Source organism: Lissotriton vulgaris, chromosome 10 (assembly GCF_964263255.1).
Source record: "Lissotriton vulgaris chromosome 10, aLisVul1.2, whole genome shotgun sequence".
In the NCBI taxonomy this organism is placed as follows: domain Eukaryota; kingdom Metazoa; phylum Chordata; class Amphibia; order Caudata; family Salamandridae; genus Lissotriton; species Lissotriton vulgaris.
In genome coordinates this window covers 890,263,203-890,282,414 of record NC_141698.1, presented here as the reverse complement: position 1 = coordinate 890,282,414, position 19,212 = coordinate 890,263,203, and the positions used below count along the sequence as shown (strand labels likewise).

The 19,212-nt window shown below is 42.7% G+C and overlaps 1 protein-coding gene across 2 annotated transcripts in view; it reads right to left on the bottom strand.

Moving 5' to 3' along the window:
- Window positions 1-19,212, bottom strand: part of ANKIB1 (ankyrin repeat and IBR domain containing 1) — a 429,345-nt gene that overhangs the window by 222,421 nt on the left and 187,712 nt on the right. For both annotated transcript variants that reach the window (XM_086941850.1, XM_086941851.1), the window contains exon 8: window positions 13,293-13,437. In XM_086941850.1, the coding sequence (XP_086797976.1) occupies window positions 13,293-13,437 (145 nt within the window). The remainder of the gene's footprint in view (window positions 1-13,292; window positions 13,438-19,212) is intronic.

Here is a 19,212-nt window from a genome sequence, read left to right as displayed (position 1 = left end):
AGACTCGTTGTTTCTGCCTTCCTGCCGGTGGTCATGCCGTCTAAAGTGTGAGACAGAGGCAAGCTCACACCGTGCTCTCCACCGGGAGCGCAGCGAGCAGAGACGGGCTGTACCACCGAGCACATCTCGCAGAGACACCCCGAAGAGGCGGTCTATGGGCAAGCGAGCAGATAATCTGCTCGAGGAGGGCAGCCGATGGGGGGAAAATGGATGCATCGCACCACGCATTCCACCCAGGGGAGGAAGGCGCGCGGCCGCTAACGTAAAAGTGTGCCGCACTCGTAAAAAAAAAAACAAGCACGTGAGTGGTGCATGTGTGAGCGCGCCTCGCGCTAAAAGTAAAAAAAAAAAAAAAAAAAAGGAGGCACATCTGGTGAGCGATTCGCTTAATGAGCCATGACGAGAGAGGAAAGCCAGATGGCGCCTCTGCGCGTAACTGTGTGCTTAACCGCAAGCTTTAGGCCACAAGCAAAAGCGTGTGGTGAGCTTTTTAAAGGCCCCTTACTAAAAGTCTGGCCGGACTCAGCGCATCTCAGGCGAGATCTAAAAAAGGGAGGACCCTGATATCACAAGTGATCACTCAGTCCACCCACGTTACACTTGCGTTTACCACCAACAGGATAAGTAGTTTCTCCATACCCCCTACTCTCAACGTTACCCCGCCCCCCCATCTATTATTCATGTTCTTTCTGGTGTTATTAAGATGCAAATGGCCATACATGCTGACGACACCCAACTCCTTTTCCCTTTCAAAACCCTCACATCTGCAATAAAAAGATCTTTTGCAGATGGGATGAGAGCCATAGCAGACTGGATGTCAACTAACCGTCTGCAGTGCAATGTGGGGAAAACGGAGGTCATGTGTTTTGGACAAGCGGCAACATACTGGTCCTCTGACTGGTGGCCCGTGGAACTAGGTCCTGTCCCCACTCCCAAGAGCTCCATCAGGAACCTGGGAGTGCTCTTTGACCAGCAACTTTCATTTAAGGGACATGTCAATCAGGTTGCTGGTACCTGTTTCCGGGCTATCGGGATGCTGAGACGAGTCTTTCCCTACATACCAGACCATCACAGGAAAACGCTTGTGCAGGCTCTGGTCATCAGTAGGGTGGATTATTGCAACGGGCTGCTCCTCGGAGCTAACGAGGAGCAGCTCAGTAAATTGCAAATAATTCAAAACACAGCAGCAAGGGTTGTCCTGAATGCTCCAGCCAGGACCCCTTCCAGTCCCCTGCTGATGAGACTCCACTGGCTCCCAGTTAGGAAGCGAGTCCACTTTAAGATCTTATGCACCATCCATAAGAGCATGATAGGAGAAGGCCCGAAACATATGATTAAGATCTTCCAGCCCTATATCCCGGGACGACATTTGCGCTCCAGCCAACAGCAGCTTCTGCAGACACCAAGAGTAAAGAAGACCAGACAAGGTGGCCGTGCATTAGCTTATGCCGGCCCAACACTCTGGAATTCTTTACCCCAAGAACTCAGGTCAATTTCCAGCCATCTGAGTTTTCGGAAGAACTTAAAAACGTATCTGTTCTCTGACAAATAAATCACTTCCCGGCCTCGCTACCCTACACTAATCACTCTCTTGTAACAGCACTAATTTGTGGCACAGTAATAGCGCGGAGATACCCCTTCGGGAGTCTAATCTGGCGCTCTATAAGAATATAAAATAAATAAATAAATAAAATAAATACATGTTTCATACTATTACTGTTGCCAGCTATTGCATTTAGTCAGCAGATGTTGACTCTTCACGATGTACGTTTAGGACTCCTACTACAGTAAATAAAATTTCAACACAAAAAAGAAGAAAATAGCTTTTGGAGGCTGTTCCTTGCGGAGCCTTCAAACATTAAATCCTCAAAGGCTTCCCATTTACATACCAAGCACCTGTTGTCCTTGTAGGATACTGGCTTACTTAGGGATACTTACATATTATTTAAAAGTAGGGCTTACCTTCTGTCAATAGGTTTATTTTGACAAGTCTACCTACAGGTTAAAAAGTTGCAAGTTGCAAGAGTCAAGCTACACGTGTCGGCCTGAAGCCATGTTTTCCTTGTCACCCTAGTGGATTGCACATTCGGTGAGGCAGTCCTAGAGATTTTTTTCTATGCCACTGGTGTACTTTCTTACACCATATACTGCGGCCCTACTGGAAAGGTAAACATGTCAATTGAGGAACAGCCATTTTTTAGTAGTCTGAGCACATGCAGTTAAGACTGGTCAGCAGGGTCCCAGTCAGCAGTTATAAAACCATCAGCATCAGTCCACAACAAATGGGGTGACCACGCGAAAAGAGGCTCTTTTCCACAGCTTACATGATTGAATATATATTGTGTGTGTGATGTGTCTGCAAACCTATGATTAGGATCCCATAATAATATTACTGTCTCCTCACTACAAATGCGACAAAGCTCTCTCTGGCTGCCTTCTCACTATGGAGCAAAACCATACATATTAGGTCAGTCTTAGAAATGGCAGTCTACATTTTTAATGGAGACCTGGATGTGAGCCACAGTGATAACCTTGGATTTCTCGATGTAAGTTGCTGCTTTTTCTTTTCATTGGTTTTTCCCCCTCTTCTGGCCTGGAGTAGATGTCACAGGATCTGCGCTCCACAAATTACGATGTGCAGATAGTATATTTGCAACTCTGTTATGACATCTACTAAGATATAGGGAACAGGGAAATATTTTAAATACATTTCAAGATCATAAAAACACTACATGACTCCTGGGTAATCTACTACAGCGGCTTAAAAAACAAGCATTTACAATGCAATGGTTTCGCCTTTGGAAAAGTTAGAGTTATTGGCATTGTAAATGACACAATTTGTATGTATGTGTTGGTTTTGAAAACAGATAAATAAATGGCATTGTCATTTACATTGCCATTAGCTTAATCTCTGCACTCTCTAGCACTCCCTACTCACTTTGCACTCTCTAGCACTCCCTAGAACTCCCTACTCACTCTGCACTCTCTAGCACTCCCTACTCACTCTGCACTCTCTAGCACTTCCTACTCACTCTGCACTCTCTAGAACTCCCTAGCACTCCCTATGCACTCTGCACTCCCTATGCACTCTGAACTCCCTATGCACTCTGCACTCCCTATGCACTCTGCACTCCCTATGCACTCTGCACTTAGTACTCCCTATGCACTCCCTATGCACTCTGCACTCCCTATGCACTCTGCACTCCCTATGCACCCCGGCACTGCCTATGCACTCCCTATGCACTCTGCACCCCCCATGCACTCTGCACTCCCCATGCACTCTGCACTCCCTATGCACTCTGCACTCTGTACTCCCTATGCACTCTGCACTCCCTATGAACTCTGCACTCCCTATGCACTCTGCACTCCCTATGCACTCTGCACTCCCTATGCACTCTGCACTCCCTATGCACTCTGCACTCCCTATGCACTCTGCACTCCCTATGCACTCCTTATGCACTCTCTATGCACTCTGCACTCCCTATGCACTCTGCACTTCCTAGCACTCCCTCACACTCTGCACTTCCTAGCACTCCCTCGCACTCTGCACTTCCTAGCACTCCCTCGCACTCTGCACTCCCTTGCACTCCCTCGCACTCTGCACTCCCTCGCACTCCCTAGTCACTCTGCACTCCCTCGCACTCTGCACTCCCTAGTCACTCTGCACTCCCTTGCACTCTGCACTCCCTAGCCACTCTGCACTCCCTAGCCACTCTGCACTCCCTAGCCACTCTGCACTCCCTAGTCACTCTGCACTCTGCACTCCCTAGTCACTCTGCACTCCCTAGTCACTCTGCACTCCCTATGCACTCTGCACTCCCTATGCACTCTGCACTCCCTATGCACTCTGCACTCCCTATGCACTCTGCACTCCCTATGCACTCCTTATGCACTCTCTATGCACTCTGCACTCCCTATGCACTCTGCACTTCCTAGCACTCCCTCACACTCTGCACTTCCTAGCACTCCCTCACACTCTGCACTTCCTAGCACTCCCTCGCACTCTGCACTCCCTTGCACTCCCTTGCACTCTGCACTCCCTCGCACTCCCTAGTCACTCTGCACTCCCTCGCACTCTGCACTCCCTAGTCACTCTGCACTCCCTCGCACTCTGCACTCCCTCGCACTCTGCACTCCCTCGCACTCTGCACTCCCTAGTCACTCTGCACTCCCTAGTCACTCTGCACTCCTAGCCACTCTGCACTCCCTAGCCACTCTGCACTCCCTAGCCACTCTGCACTCCCTAGTCACTCTGCACTCTGCACTCCCTATGCACTCTGCACTCCCTATGCACTCTGCACTCCCTATGCACTCTGCACTCCCTATGCACTCTGCACTCCCTATGCACTCTGCACTCCCTATGCACTCTGCACTCCCTATGCACTCTGCACTTCCTATGCACTCTGCACTCCCTAGCACTCCCTCGCACTCTGCACTCCCTCGCACTCTGCACTCCCTAGCACTCCCTAGTCACTCTGCACTCCCTCGCACTCTGCACTCCCTAGTCACTCTGCACTCCCTAGTCACTCTGCACTCCCTAGTCACTCTGCACTCCCTAGTCACTCTGCACTCCCTAGTCACTCTCCACTCCCTAGTCACTCTCCACTCTCCACTCCCTAGTCACTCTCCACTCTCCACTCGCTACTCTGCACACTCGCTACTCTGCACACTCGCTACTCTGCACACTCGCTACTCTGCACACTCGCTACTCTGCACACTCGCTACTCTGCACACTCGCTACTCTGCACACTCACTCTGCACACTCACTCTGCACACTCTGCACTCAATTTGATCAAATACCGAGGAGAGGGGAATGCCTGGAGTGTGCTTATGTGGAGTGAGAGAGGCCGCATGCAGCGTGAGAGAGAGAGGGGAAAAGAGGATGGGGAGGAGAGAGGTGAGAAGAGGGAGAAGGGAAGAAAAGGGAGGAGAGAAAGAGGAGAGGTCTCTCCTCCCACGCTGCCCTGCACTGTCAAAGTACCTGTGCAGCTTAGTGCACACCCAGGATGTTCGATTTAGATGCATAGAGTTTAACCAATCAGGGAATGTTCCTTTTTTACTCTACATGGAATTAAAGTACATGTATTACAAACGCATGGTGAATTAAACTCAAACATGTTTAAATCGTTTGTCACTTCTTATTGCAAAGTTGATGAGGCAAGTCTTAGTGGACAAGTCTAAGTGAAAAAGGGAGTAAAACAGCAGGCAGCTTGACTTGGGGTTATTGGGTCCCACTGCTGTCGGTGCCAATGTTAATTTGTTCAAGGGAGGCTGTCTGAGTTAAAACACCCCGTCATTTCTGCTCCACGTAGCCTCGCTTTAAAGCAGCTTGTCCTTCTGCAGCTCGTCCGACATCATACTCAGTGCAAGGGAGGCTGCCTGAGTTAAAACACCCCGCCATTTCTGCAAGACAAAAAAAAATAAACCCCGCCCACGGCCGCATGACGTTGCGGAGGGAAGAAATCACGGGAAAGCCCACGAATCTGGTCCGGCCATGACGGACAGATCTCTGTTCCAATGGCTAGCCTCCATTTATGGAGCTAGCTAATGGAACAGAGGGGCGGATTCCAAGCCACACTGTTTCTAACATTAGATTTCACCTGCGCCGAAAAGCTGCGCAGTGCGCAGCTCTCGACGAGGCGAAACCTAAAAAGGAAACACTGGCTCACAACTAGGATAACGTGAGCTACAGGCTATGTCGCCTTCTATTGTGGAATATGCCAGCCTTCATGAAAACATGAAAGGCATCTGGTGGAATTCCTGAATTCTTTCATTCACTTACTGGAGTATGAGAATAGTCTTGGAACAGCCAAATGTTTTAGATTCCTAGTATAGAAGTGCCTGATGTGAATGAAAAGAACAAAGTTACAACATTGTCAATCATCCCACCATCATCAACTCCCTGAAGTCTCAAATTGGATTCACTAAAAATCTTCTACCACCAAAAATCAAATGCGTCAAAGACTGCCTGCACATCATGCATATCAGGATTTGCTGAAACTACCTGAAGAGCAATTACAACAAAACAGAATCTCTACTATCTGCCAAGAACAACAAGCAAAACTAGCCCAAACATCGCTCATGGACAAACCTAAACTTTCATCCAATTGCACAACACTCTGATTCACCCTGGACACCGACCTCAACTTCAAGCTCTCTCTACCAAAGATAGCAAAACCGTTCCTCCAAGAATGTAACTTCAGAACCATAAAAAATTGAGATGCTGGAAAACACTGACTAAGAACTTCAAGACTTTATAATGGCCACTCCTTAACGGCATCCCAACACTGCAGCGCATCTCATCAAGGGCTGGAAGAAGAGTTACCACTTCACCCCCACCCTGACAAATGAGACACAACTGGCTGCCCTTGCCAGCCCACACCATCTTTAAAGTTGGTGGTATTATCTACAAAGCCATCATGACCGGCACCAGAGAGTAAGGGCAACGAGATGTCAAGATTAGAGATATGGTGTAAAACCATTTGAGGGCCTCCTTTATCTGCAGGGTAAATAGGTTTTATAAATTTAAACCAAACTAACACCAAATTAAGCAGTTATAAATATAGCATTACTACCATTTTTGCTGTAGTTTTGGGTAGCATGAACCTGGCCCAAAGGCATCAGAGTGCTCTTAAGGAGCACTAGGGTACAGTAAACAAGGTTTATTGGAAATTTGCCCTGGTCACCCTGTATTTTTTTTGGCCTTTTTACTGAACTTATTTTTGCTGGTGATGGAACTCTGTGCACTTTCTCTCTGCTAACCAGTGGCAAAGTGTTTTCTCCTCCTTTCAACGTGATGAAATTGCTATACACCTAATTGGCATAGTTAACTCATATAAGTCCATAGTATATGGTACCAGGGTGTCCTGAGGGCCTGTAAGTTAGATGTCAAAACTGGACTGTAGCACACATTATGCTGTTCACTACAGTTTCAATGCAAACAGGACTGCAGGCTTGCCAACAGTAGCCTTGTTGTGCAGGTTTAAACAGCAAATTCAGCCTGTCAAAAGAACACCTTTTGATAGGCCTAAAACGCTCCGTCTACATATTTATATGTTATCCAAAAGTACGCATTACTCGTCATTAAGGCAGGGTTCATGGTATTTAAAAGTAGCACATGTAAATGGTAATGTTAAACATGTCTTTATAGTGAATAGCACATCAAAGTTATTTTTACTGAAGCAGGATTGGCTGTTCCATAGGAAAGCACTTGGATAAAGTATTTAGTCTGCCTAGGAAACAACTACAGATGTAATTTTTTTACTTTTTGAGATACTTATCAAGAGTCAAATTAGCTGGTAAAGCTGGATTCGTAATAAATATTTTGGAAAAATGACTTTTAAAAATTCATCTTTGCCTTGCCTGAAGACCCTGGAGGCCAAACCTGCATTTTGTTCTTTCCCTTCTACCAGCCAGTGAGTAGCATTTTTCAATGGGTGTGAATGAGGTTTGACCTTGCTCCAATTCCAGGGACATTAAAGACCTTAGGCGTGGAAAGTGTTGTACCATTTATAGGATTGCCTGCAAGCTGGGCTCAAGGACTTGATCAATTTCAAAGATGCATACCCAGTCACAAGCATATGTAGCTAACACTCAGGCCTACACCCTTCTTTTGTCCCTCCAGTAAGAATGACCATCATAGTGGGGCTCTTGTAGACAGAACAGAGTCAAATCCTGTTGGCGTGTCAAGGCATGCTTGAAAGGTGTCCTTGGTTTTTCGTAGGACACTGGGATGCATTTTGAGGGAGTGAAACACAATTTGTATGTATTCATCGTCTGATTGCTGAAAGTGTAGCTTTCTCATACCAGATTTGTGTCTACAAGTTTGTTGGGGGTACAGGGACTGCCTAAAACTGGATTTTACTGTCAGAGGTGGGAGGACACTAGAATTAACATAGTACGCTCCCCCACACATCTCCAGGCCTCAGACCCCAAATGTAGTGTGGCCCAAGACTGCGGCCATCTTCAAAATACCCTAAGTGGGTAGGGTAAATCCCGAAAACCCATACTCCATTGATTAGGGCATCCTGAGGGGTCATTCCCATCCTCTAGCTCGTGCCAGGCATACATGTGGCTTACTCTGGCACCCACTTCAGAACACTTCTGAGACCTATGGAAGATCGGAAGAGGGCCGAACCTGCTGCCTAGGACCTGCTCTCTCTCTTGTACACAGGACAAAGAAGTGGATTGTGAGTGTCATAAGACTGACCTCCTATTAAAGCTTCAGGGACACAACCAGCTACAAGAGGCATTTTCCTGCTACTGCCCAGTGGTAACTTGACCTTGATTGGACTCTCCTGTTGGTCTGTGCCTGACACCATGTGAGACTCTAAGTGCCTCCTCTGAGGTCCTGTGGGCCTTTCCAAGAGTACTCCTGCGGTGGATTGGGACAAAAAGGACTAAAGTCAGAAGATAAAATCCTTGACCGGGACAAACCTGGTTAGTGTTTCCGACCCAGGCTCTATTATAGTCTGCATTAAATTGCATCAATTGCTCCTAGGTCATGTTCTACCACAACCACTGACTGTCAATAGCTCTTTGTGCTTCTTGGAGATGGTGCCTAGTTTAAGCGATTTGTCCAGAATCACAGGCAGACACCAGAAGTTGCAGCTCAGGATTCAGGCCACATCTCCTCCCCAACATTACATTCTGGCGCTCCATCTCCCACCTCCCCTTCCTCAACCTCATATCTGTGTCTACTTAAGGCAGAAAGATGTACTGGACATTTAACTGAGTGGCATATTGAGTAGGTTTATCTTATAGGCAAGAGGTTTCCACATATCACTACACTTTTAACTTCTTTCCTTTAGTCATATTAATTACATCGCCATAAACAACCAGAGTCTTTAGGAACAATACGTAGAGTTTAGGGGTTTTGTCTTCTTCCAATGCAGCATACTTTCTTGTTTGCCTGTAGCACATAAACAATAAATGACTAGTCTTTTCTCGAAATTCCTCCTATTGTTTGAAAATTAATTCTTAAGATAACTACATCTGAATCACAATGTACTGGAGCACTTTGATATGCTTCAGTAACTCTAATATGTTTCTATAATGACCACCAGATATATCTTGGCACAGCTTTTCTCATTCCCATTTTTTTCCTATAGCCTCCCACTACTGTTTTGGAAATTGCCAGTCATCACTACCTTTGGAGGATTTTTAAACAAGGATGATGCAAGAAATCAGGCTTTTATGGAAACAAAGCTGGAGAGTAGAGTTCCAAAAGAGGTTAGATCCCTGATCCCTGCCCCCTTATGTGCTGGATTAAGTGCCACACTGTCAATGCTGGAGATAACTCAGACTCTCCTCTAACCCTACTCCAAACTCTTGCTTAAATGTTTTGAGGCAATTCAATATCAAGTCACACCAGGCTCTCACCAGCGGCCAAAGTTTTTCTGTCATTAGGAGAGACCACTCAAATACTATTCTCAGTTGTGACGTTATTTAGTAAATATTTATATCTGGCGTGCCTAGGCCGCTACTCACCCTAATACTCTGCAGAAGACCTCATATGATTCATGGTTTCCAGCTTGGGAACATGGGAAGTGCTTGGCAGTACGACAGGTGTCTGGGAAAATTATTCAAGTGAAGCAATGACCCTAACCAGGATATATATATAAAGTTTCACCTCTGCAGGTTGTTTTTAATTTCTCATGAGAATGGTGTACTTTGCTCCACAGAGTCCTTGTAATGGTAACATAATATGGATACCTGAATATATGATACTCTTCACTGCCCATCTCAAGGGTAGTGAATTTTCCAAGGCACTTACATTTGGTTACGAATTTTCATAGGTACAAAAGCCAGGGTGAGGGAAAAAATATGAAAACAAAGCTGGAGAATAGTTTTTCAAAAGATGTTAGATCCCTGCCCCCTTATGTGCTGGATTAAGTGCCCACTGTCAATGCTGGAGATAACTTAGATTCTCCTCTAACCCTACTCCAAACTCTTGCTTGAATGTTTTGAGGCAATTAAATATCTTGATGTACGTAGTGTTCTCTCAAAAGGCAACCATTATCTTTTTTGCCACTGTGCAAATTGTGTTTTCCTGAAGGCTAGGAAGTCAATTCACGGTTGTTAGGTAGAGGGCTACAAGGAGAAGGAAATATTGTTATCCCTTTGGATCTTGCAAGACCACCTCACATTTCCATAAATGGGTGTGTGATTTCTGAAACATATGATACCTTGAGTCTGCAATAATTGGTTAGTCATATCAAGTCCCCCCAGGCTCTCACCAGCGGCCAAAGTTTTTCTGTCATTAGGAGAGACCACTCAAATACTATTCTCAGTTGTGAAGTTATTTTGTAAATATTTATATGCCTTGGCCGCTACTCACCCTAATACTCTGCAGAAGACCTCATATGTTTCATGGTTTCCAGCTTGGAAACATGGTAGTGCTTGGCAGTAAGACAGGTGTCTGGGGAAATTCTTCAAGTGAAGCAATTACCCTAACCAGGATATAAAGTTTCACCTCTGCAGGTTGTTTTTAATTTCTCATGAGAATGGTGTAGTTTGCTTCACAGAGTCCTTGTAATGGTAACATCATATGGATACCTGGATATCTGATACTCTTCACTGCCCATCTCAAGGGTAGTGAATTTTCCAAGGCACTTCCTTCCACTTGGTTACGAATTTTCATGGGTACAAAAGCCAGGGTGACGGGAAAAAAAGATAAGCGCAATGTGTGAAGGCATATCTTCAATATATAGATCACAGCAATACCTGTCACAGAAGAACAAGTTATTTACTTTCAGTAACGCTCTTTCTGTTGGAGACTATCAAGCCGCAGATTACCCACCTTCTGAATATTTCCCAAGAGTCAGACTGGATCTAGAAAGTTTTTTAGAAGTACCTCTGCACGCCTGTAGGTGGCGCCTTGCGGCTCCACATGGATGCCATTCCACGCCAGAAATTATGTGTGAGGCATATACAGGCGCCACTCCCATGCACTGATGCCCGTTGCTTTCAAGACTGTCCGTCCCCCGAGATGCAGAACCCCAAAAGCAAATTGGTAAACAATGTGCAGATTCCTACACTTTGGATCTTATTAATGGATAGAGTCCAATAACAGAATGGGTGAGGATGGGAGGGCTGGGGAGGAATCTGCAGCTAAATAGTTTCTACCAGAAAGAGCATTACGGAAGGTAAGTAAGTAGCTTGTTCTTCTGATAGAGACTTTTAGTCGCAGATTCAAAACCTTCTGAATAGATACCAAAGCTGTAGGTGAGTCTGTGAGAGGATTCAAACCAGACAGTCTTTCAGGCTGAGTGGGCAAAATGCCCCTCTTGATGACCCGGGCTAGCCAGACAATAATACTTTGTAAAAGTATGGAGGGACCCTGGCAGATGTCTAAGACAGGAATATGTGTGCTTCGCAGTGGTAGTTCAGCACTCTCATGGGGTACAAGCGATAGGGTCGCTCCTCCTTAGAGGGGTGAGGCAGAGCATTGATTGCCGGCAGGGTGATAGTTTACTGACTTGGAACAGCGTCACAACTTTAAGCAGAAAGGATGCCAGAGTCTGCAGAATCATTTTGTCTGGAAAGAAGATAGTGCAAGATGGAGTAACACCAAGAGCTAGAAACTCACTCGCTCGCCATGCTGAGGTGAGATGAGGAACACAGTGGATGGTATGGAGCCATAAGGGACAGCTTTGAAGAAGCACGCACAGAGTGCCCTTCAGATAAGTCTGGCACAGATTAAGGTCACATTGGGGCATCACAAATGGGCGAGGGGGAAACATAAGCTGTAGCCCTTGCACAAATCGTAGCACTAGATTTAAGTAAAAACAAGTTGGCAGAATTAGTGGATAATTTATTAAAAGAAAGTTTAGCATTAATGAGTTCCAAAAGGCCTGAGTGTGATTTGGTCGAATAATACGAATGTTCTAATTGTTTAATTTGAGAGATTGAAGAAGACAGAGTTTGCTTTGCAAAGCGTCGTTTTTTGGCAACATAGGAAATAATGAAATCTCTATAAGCAGCTTTAAAAGTATCCCACATTAATTGAGGAGATGAGTGTGGAGATTCATTATCTTCAAAAAAGTGTGAAGCAAAATCAGAGAGAGCAGATGTAAATGCCTTGTCCAAAAGAAGGGAATTATTAAACCGCCACCTTCGTGTTCCTGTAACAGGAGGGAGCAAGTCAAGACCTAAGGATACAGGAGCATGGTCAGACATTAATATCGAACCAACGTCTGAATGAGTGATGTGTTGTGTTAAAGCCTTGGAAATAAATTAATAATCAATTCCTGATTGGGAAGAATGAGCGGGCGAGAAATATGTATATTCTTGTAAAGTAGGATTGCAAAGTCTCCAGGAATCAACAAGAGATCTCTGAGATATACTGGATGTAAATTGGCTGTGCATATGAGATGGAGAAAAACCGGAGTTGGACTTCCTATCCAAAAACGGGTCAATGACCATATTACAATCCCCACCAAAAATGAAATAATCATCAGTGTACTGCATTGAGGAAGAAAGGATTTGAGGCCTAAACAATTTATCTTGTACAGAGGGAGCATAGACGTTAAAGATAAGCCACTGACTTTCTTAATGTGGAGATGAAGCATATTGATAGTTTGATTTCTTAAAGGAGGTAGCTAATATACTTTCCTTTTTTCATTCCTCTCAGCTTCACTATTGCTTCCTTCACCCCCACCACCACTCCACTGCCCCTTTAGTTTACCAACCATTTCCCAGTTCAGTTCTACAGCAGCTCCTGCAGAACTCGGCACCATGCACTTATAGTTCTCATTTAGTGAAACAGCATGTAATGAATGGAAGAAGTCAGAAACCATTACAGATCGCTTCCTGGTCGTCACTATAATTACCTATGGCCTTGTCTTCCTTTCATTTCCTGCACTGCTATCTTTATTTCATTATATTGTTAATTTAATTATTCATAATAAAAATGGATTCTGATTGTATTCTTCCGACATCCTGTAATTTAGGGAGATTGTACTGCAATGTAATACATGCTGAAACTATGTTCCTAATGTTTCTTCCTAAAAAACATCAAAGCACCAACGTAGCAAAATCCACAACTGTGGTGTTATTGTGTAAGGGAGACCATCCCAATGCAGAGACAAAAGCAGCTCTTGTCATCCAGTGTAGCATCACTAACAATCACCAACAGCAGGCATTCTAGAATGTTGCTTTGTTTGTACAATAAAGATTTGAAATGTATTAGCACTTCACTCACAGGGCGGACCCTTTAAGGAAAAAAACTGATTAACATGAACAGTAAAAGGAAATTATGCTGATTTTTCAGCTCCCACATAACGGTTTACCTTGATATCAAACAGAAGGTATCGTTTGTCCATCTCCTTAGAAACAACACTTTCAATGACATCCACAGGAACAAGTTGAAAGCAATCATATGCAGGGCAGAAAATGTTGTGAGCTTCCCCTTCTTGAATTTTGAGATTCAAAAATCTGTCAAAACAAAAAATGTCTGTAAACAACACAAGTACCACGGACAATTGTTATATCAATTAACTGAATTGTAAAACGGCATTAAACACCATTGCAATTCATAAAACGTCATATCACCACAAGATACCATGCTGCACTACTTAAGTCTTAGAATCACAACATGTTTAAAAGCTTCTTATAGTGGATCCCTCCTACCAGCTTAACACAGTCAATATATAAATAAACATAGATAACCCTTTTGACTTCACTCACACTGTTCTGTCTACGGTTTGTGCTGTACTCTCCCTATGCTCAATATTTTAGAATCTGTGAGGGCACAGGGTGCGATTGAAGGTTTTGTTAGTCTTAAGCCCAGTGGATGATAACCACCTGTAGCATAAGAGCGGCTGTATTTTGGAAGATGCCTGTTTACGTCAACTCCGACAGCTGTTCAAAAATAAGCCCAGAATTGATTTTCTGCAGGAATGCAAGTAACGTGGCTAAAAAACTCAAATGGACTGATGAGACCGAGGTGGGAGATAACAGGTCAAACAGATCTCTTGGAAGCTGCCTTCTGCAGAGTCAGTAAGAAGAAATATAGACAGGCCAATACCAATCGCTAAGAAAGTTACAGACATTTAGTGTCAGCTCTTCATAATTGAAAAGAAAATATATTCACATGTTGTGGCACCCAAAGAGGAGATTCCTGAGCCGGCCAATGAGGGGGTAATGAGCGAAGCATGAACAGCAACTATGAATTACCGAAGGCCCTAGAGAAGACGAATGAGCACAAATCTTTCCTCATCTACAGTGTCAACTGAAATCAGAAGGCAGTTATTTCAATATTCCTTTTACTTCTTCATTTCATAATTCCAACTTATTTGAATCCTTTGTTTTCAGATCCCTCTCAATACCACTGTATTTCATATTCACAACGTTATTTAATCTTCGAGAAATATCTGAGTAAAAACACGTGTAATACTGTGAGCTGTTAAAAGAACACTTTTTTACAGCTGTCTCTACCTCAGAAATGCCTTTGAAGCTTCGCCTATGCATTACCTTTATGCTGTTACGCCTTTATGCCTACACCAATCGTACTACTATTATGTGCTGCTAAAACAATTTATATAATTATAAGTTGTGCCTATCTCAATAACGATCAGCTACTGTTCCCAACTCCGTAGTTTGGTTCGCCTATGCCATGTCTACTCTAATATGAAGTATGTAAACCTTGTAATTAACACCTTTTAAACATTTTGAAGCGCTCTGATGCATTCGGGGCAAGTTCGTGCTATATAAAACCCTACAAATAAATAAATAAACAATTATCGAGACTCTTTTGGCCCTACTGCACATATCATTATTTATCGAACAGGACATCATTTGATAATCACCCTCATAAGCTATAATGCAACTGATGATATCCTTTGGTAAATAAAGTACTAGGCTAATCTAACAAGTAAGAGGATAGGAAAGTTTACAATACACAAATTGAATATGGTATAAAACGGACTAAAAGCTTAGTGTGTGTAACAAGTCTCCAATACTTATTGCTTTAACTGCAGTTAATGTACACAATTCAACAAAACATGGTTTGATGTACAATCAAATGCATATGGTAAATTATGGAAAACCAGTTGTGCTGTGTTTATAATGGCAAAATACATGAGAAATAAAGAAAAACACTAAAAATAGTTTGACAGTCATCTACAACAAAAGTCTAAAACAGAACATTTGACAACATCCCTTCTCCATAAAGTTGAAAACACTATTTATCAGTGTCATCCACAGTTTTTCAAACTTGCTAAACTCTGTGAACACCACTTACATACTCGGTTTTTAGGAGCTGCCATGCGGAATCTGGATTGTTGACTATGTATAATGGCGATTGAATGTTTTCTTTGCTTTCAGGCATCCTTTTACGCTACAAGTATTTTTTCTACTCTCTCATGCTAACACTAAGAAATCAATCAAACATAACTGAAGTAAAAATAATCATAAGGTCCTGTTGACTGTAAAGTTCATAACAGTTATAGCCAGAAATATTCTCTTATGTACAACCTTTGTTTCAAATTTCCACCTTTTAACGTGTTTTCTTACATCTAGTCCCTCAAATCAAAATAGTATTAAAATATGACTATTCTGATCAAACAGTATTGCTATTTGAGACTTTGCATATAATTAAACCATGTTCTTGCACTACAAAGTCACTTGGCATTTTGCCATGCCCACATAAAATAATAGACATGGTCACTTAATGGTCAATATGCATTTCTTCATTTAAAAAGAAAGATACTATTTTAATTTGATTTTCTGACCTAAATACTAGCGCTTAATAGTATCACATTCCAAAATGTCTATACAGTTCAAACAATTCAAATAGGGATGCATTCTTGTTTTCTTTATTTTTCAATAACATTTGTTTAGAGACATCTTCCGCTTATGATTTTATAAAAGTTGGTCAAAGATTTCAAACTCTATGTTGTGCCACTGCTTAGTTTCCCTATTTAAATGCTTTTAATTTCTCACATTCTTCTACAATCTTCCACTTTTCACTGATCCTTTTTCTTATTTTCTCAGATTGTCATGATTATATTGACTCGTTCATTAAATTTCCATATTGTAACAAATACACTTTATTTACAGGTTGATTCTAATAATAATTTAGCATTTACTTAAAAGTTCCTGTTTTCCAAAATTCTTTTTGAAGTACTCAATTTCCACTTTAAGTTAACTTACTGCAGAAATAATCCCATCAAATGTTATCAATTGATAGCAAGGCAGGGGCTCATTTAGTAATTTGGGATGGAAACTTGTGTCAATTAACACATTGCATGTATCGAAGTGCTTAGTGATGATGTCTTGTATTTCATTTGTTTGAAATTCTAATATTATAATATGAAGGTCTTTTTTGGTTATAGTTGTTGTATCTTAGTAAACAATGATCTATATTTTCCACAAATGGTCTATATGGTTGAAATATTGAGTTTATTCTGATAAATATTGGTTAGAAGGGAGATCGAAGACATTTTTGTTAAATTAAGAATCATGAAGTACTGGAATATTTAAAAACATATCAAAATATTTTTTATTTTGTTATCCAACCTTCATCTGCAGCAATTTGTACTGTATGTTTGTGGGGTGGCTTTCTTACATCAACCTCTTGATTAAAACCACAAACATCTGCTTTCTAAGCAGTCTGGTTTCAATTGAAGCCAATTTCTTCTTAAATGATCATGTCTTTTCAAGATAAACTTTATTCGGCCAGAGGCCATAAAAGCACACAAAGCAAGACCACAAAATTTTAAATTGATATAGAAAATATGTAAGACATTTCACTGATCCGAAAATATTCAGTTCAATTAATTGCATTTCATGAGATTTAAAATATAGCCAGTTACAAATTCAAAAGTAACGGCAAGGAACAGCTTTTAATGTTCATAACCCATCCTAATGTGGAGCACTAATTTTATAAAATTTTTATAAAATGAAGTACTGTAAAGCAAACTTCAAGTGAGCCTAGTAACTGCATAAACAGTAGCTCTTCCTTGTACTATCTCACATTAGCCTTACACATAAGAGGCACCAGGAAGAGATGCCTTAGCTCTTGGTACAGTTGGCATAAAAAGAATAAAAGGCTAATGCTTTGAATTGAGCTGTTATCACACCTGCAAAAGGGTACATCTTGATTCAAAGCGCCCATTGCGGGAGATGCAAATTTAAAGTGCTTAATCTAAAAAGGGTAAGTCAGTAATGATGAGTGGGGGGTATGAACCATCCCAAATAGGGCTCTATGCCACAGGTTGAGAAAACTTGCATAGTTTACAATAGTTTGCATCTTCTTCTCCATGTCTAAACGATTATTAAACAGTGCTCCAGGTAAACTTTCCTGACACTTGGCTTAAAATTTAGGCCAATAGAAAGGGGGGAATTATATAAATCAGACAAACCCAAGCGCTCAAAAGAATCCTTCACATACTTTTTTTAAAAAACATCTTTTTATTAAACAGGCTCATGATATCTCATACTTTGCATTACAAGCACACACAATTAACCGTTCTGATATATTGGAGCCTATAACGTTTCATCAGAACCCGCACCCCTTGTTAGTACAACTCAGCCCTGTTAGGTTATCGCATCATTAACATTAGTCTAATCAAACAACCCAAGACTCTAGATCGCCTTTATTCACAAGTCTGTCCTGCTCCCTCTTACTCGCATAACGGCGATACCTCCCCTATGTTTCTGTATTTCTCCCAGGGGGACCATATTTTTCTACATTTCGTCTTGCATCCCCTGCTATCATATATAACCTTTTCCATGTGGTAACACCAGTCAAGATCAGTCTCCCATTTAGTCACAGTTGGGTAGATCTGCGACCCCCCCACCTACGCGCTATGTTACGCTTTGCCACTCCGGTGGCTAGGGCAAGCCAGGTTTTTATATGCCTGGGCCAATCTTCCCCTCCCATGATCATCAGTAGGAGACCCTTGGCATCCAGAGGTATCTCTACTCCCGTGACCCTGGACATTGTCGCCACCACTCCCTGCCAAAAACGAAAGACTACTGGGCATTCCCATATTATATGGAAGAATGATCCCTCTGTTTGGGATGTATGACGTTACAACGCATACTTTTACAACGCATACCTTTACAACGCATTTTTTACACCGCAACATGCTTTACAACGCATTCCATTACAACGCACACTTTTCAACGCATCTTTTGAAACTACCTTTACAGCGCATTCCATTACAACGCATACTACCTTTACAACGCATACCATTACAACGCATACCTGTTTGGTAAGTATTGGATAGTGTAGGGGTAAAATTTGCTATTCTAACTCCAGGGGGGTGCAACAGTAGGGTAAGTGTTGGATAGTGTAGGGGTACAAATTACTATTCTAACTTCAGGGGGTGCAACAGTAGGGTAAGTGTTGGATAGTGTAGGGGTAAAAATTACTATTCTAACTCCAGGGGGTGCAACAGTAGGGTAAGTGTTGGATAGTGTAACTATGCGTTGTAATGGTATGAGTTGTAATGACTGCGTTGTAATGACTGCGTTGTAATGGATGTTGCGGTGTAAAATTTTTGTTGTAAAGGTAGTGCGTTGTAAAAGTTGCGTTGTAAAGGTTGTTTCCCCTCTGTTTGGCATCCTCTTATGATATGGTCTGACTGTATTTTGCCCAATTTGTATTGTAGTGTGCGGGGGTAGTAGGAGCGATGCAGAAGTTGTATCCGTCTGAATCTAGACTTGATCGCTATTTTTCTTGGCCCATGCATTATCTTCAAGAGTGCGCAAGTCAGTCTCCCAAGCTGTGTGCAGGGAAGTCAGGGGATCTGGTGTATTCTAAATCCATTTCTTAGATATTGTTGAAACCGCCTTGTCCAGTATTGGATCTTCTAGCAAACAGTCCTCAAGGGGGGAATATTCAGGGATTGTCTCTCCTCATTTTATATGTCTACTTAATGCATGCATGAGCCGCACATAGGGAAAGGCCTGGCAGGCGCAAGCTGAAATTCGGTTTTTAGGTCCTCAAAAGGTAGCACTGCTGTTCCCCTCCATGTGCCACCCAAATGATCCATACCTATGACTTTCCACCTCTCGAAGCCTGTCAAGCCGGTTATTTCCCTCAGTCGGTCACCCATCCACAGTGGCGTCATTGCTGTCAGACGGCGATACCACTCAAAGTATTTGTTAGCTGCAAACCAGCACTTTATTGCCATTGCTGTATGGGCCGGAAGCGCCTATGTAATCCTACGGGCATAAAGCGGGGCCTCATGGTTCCCATTA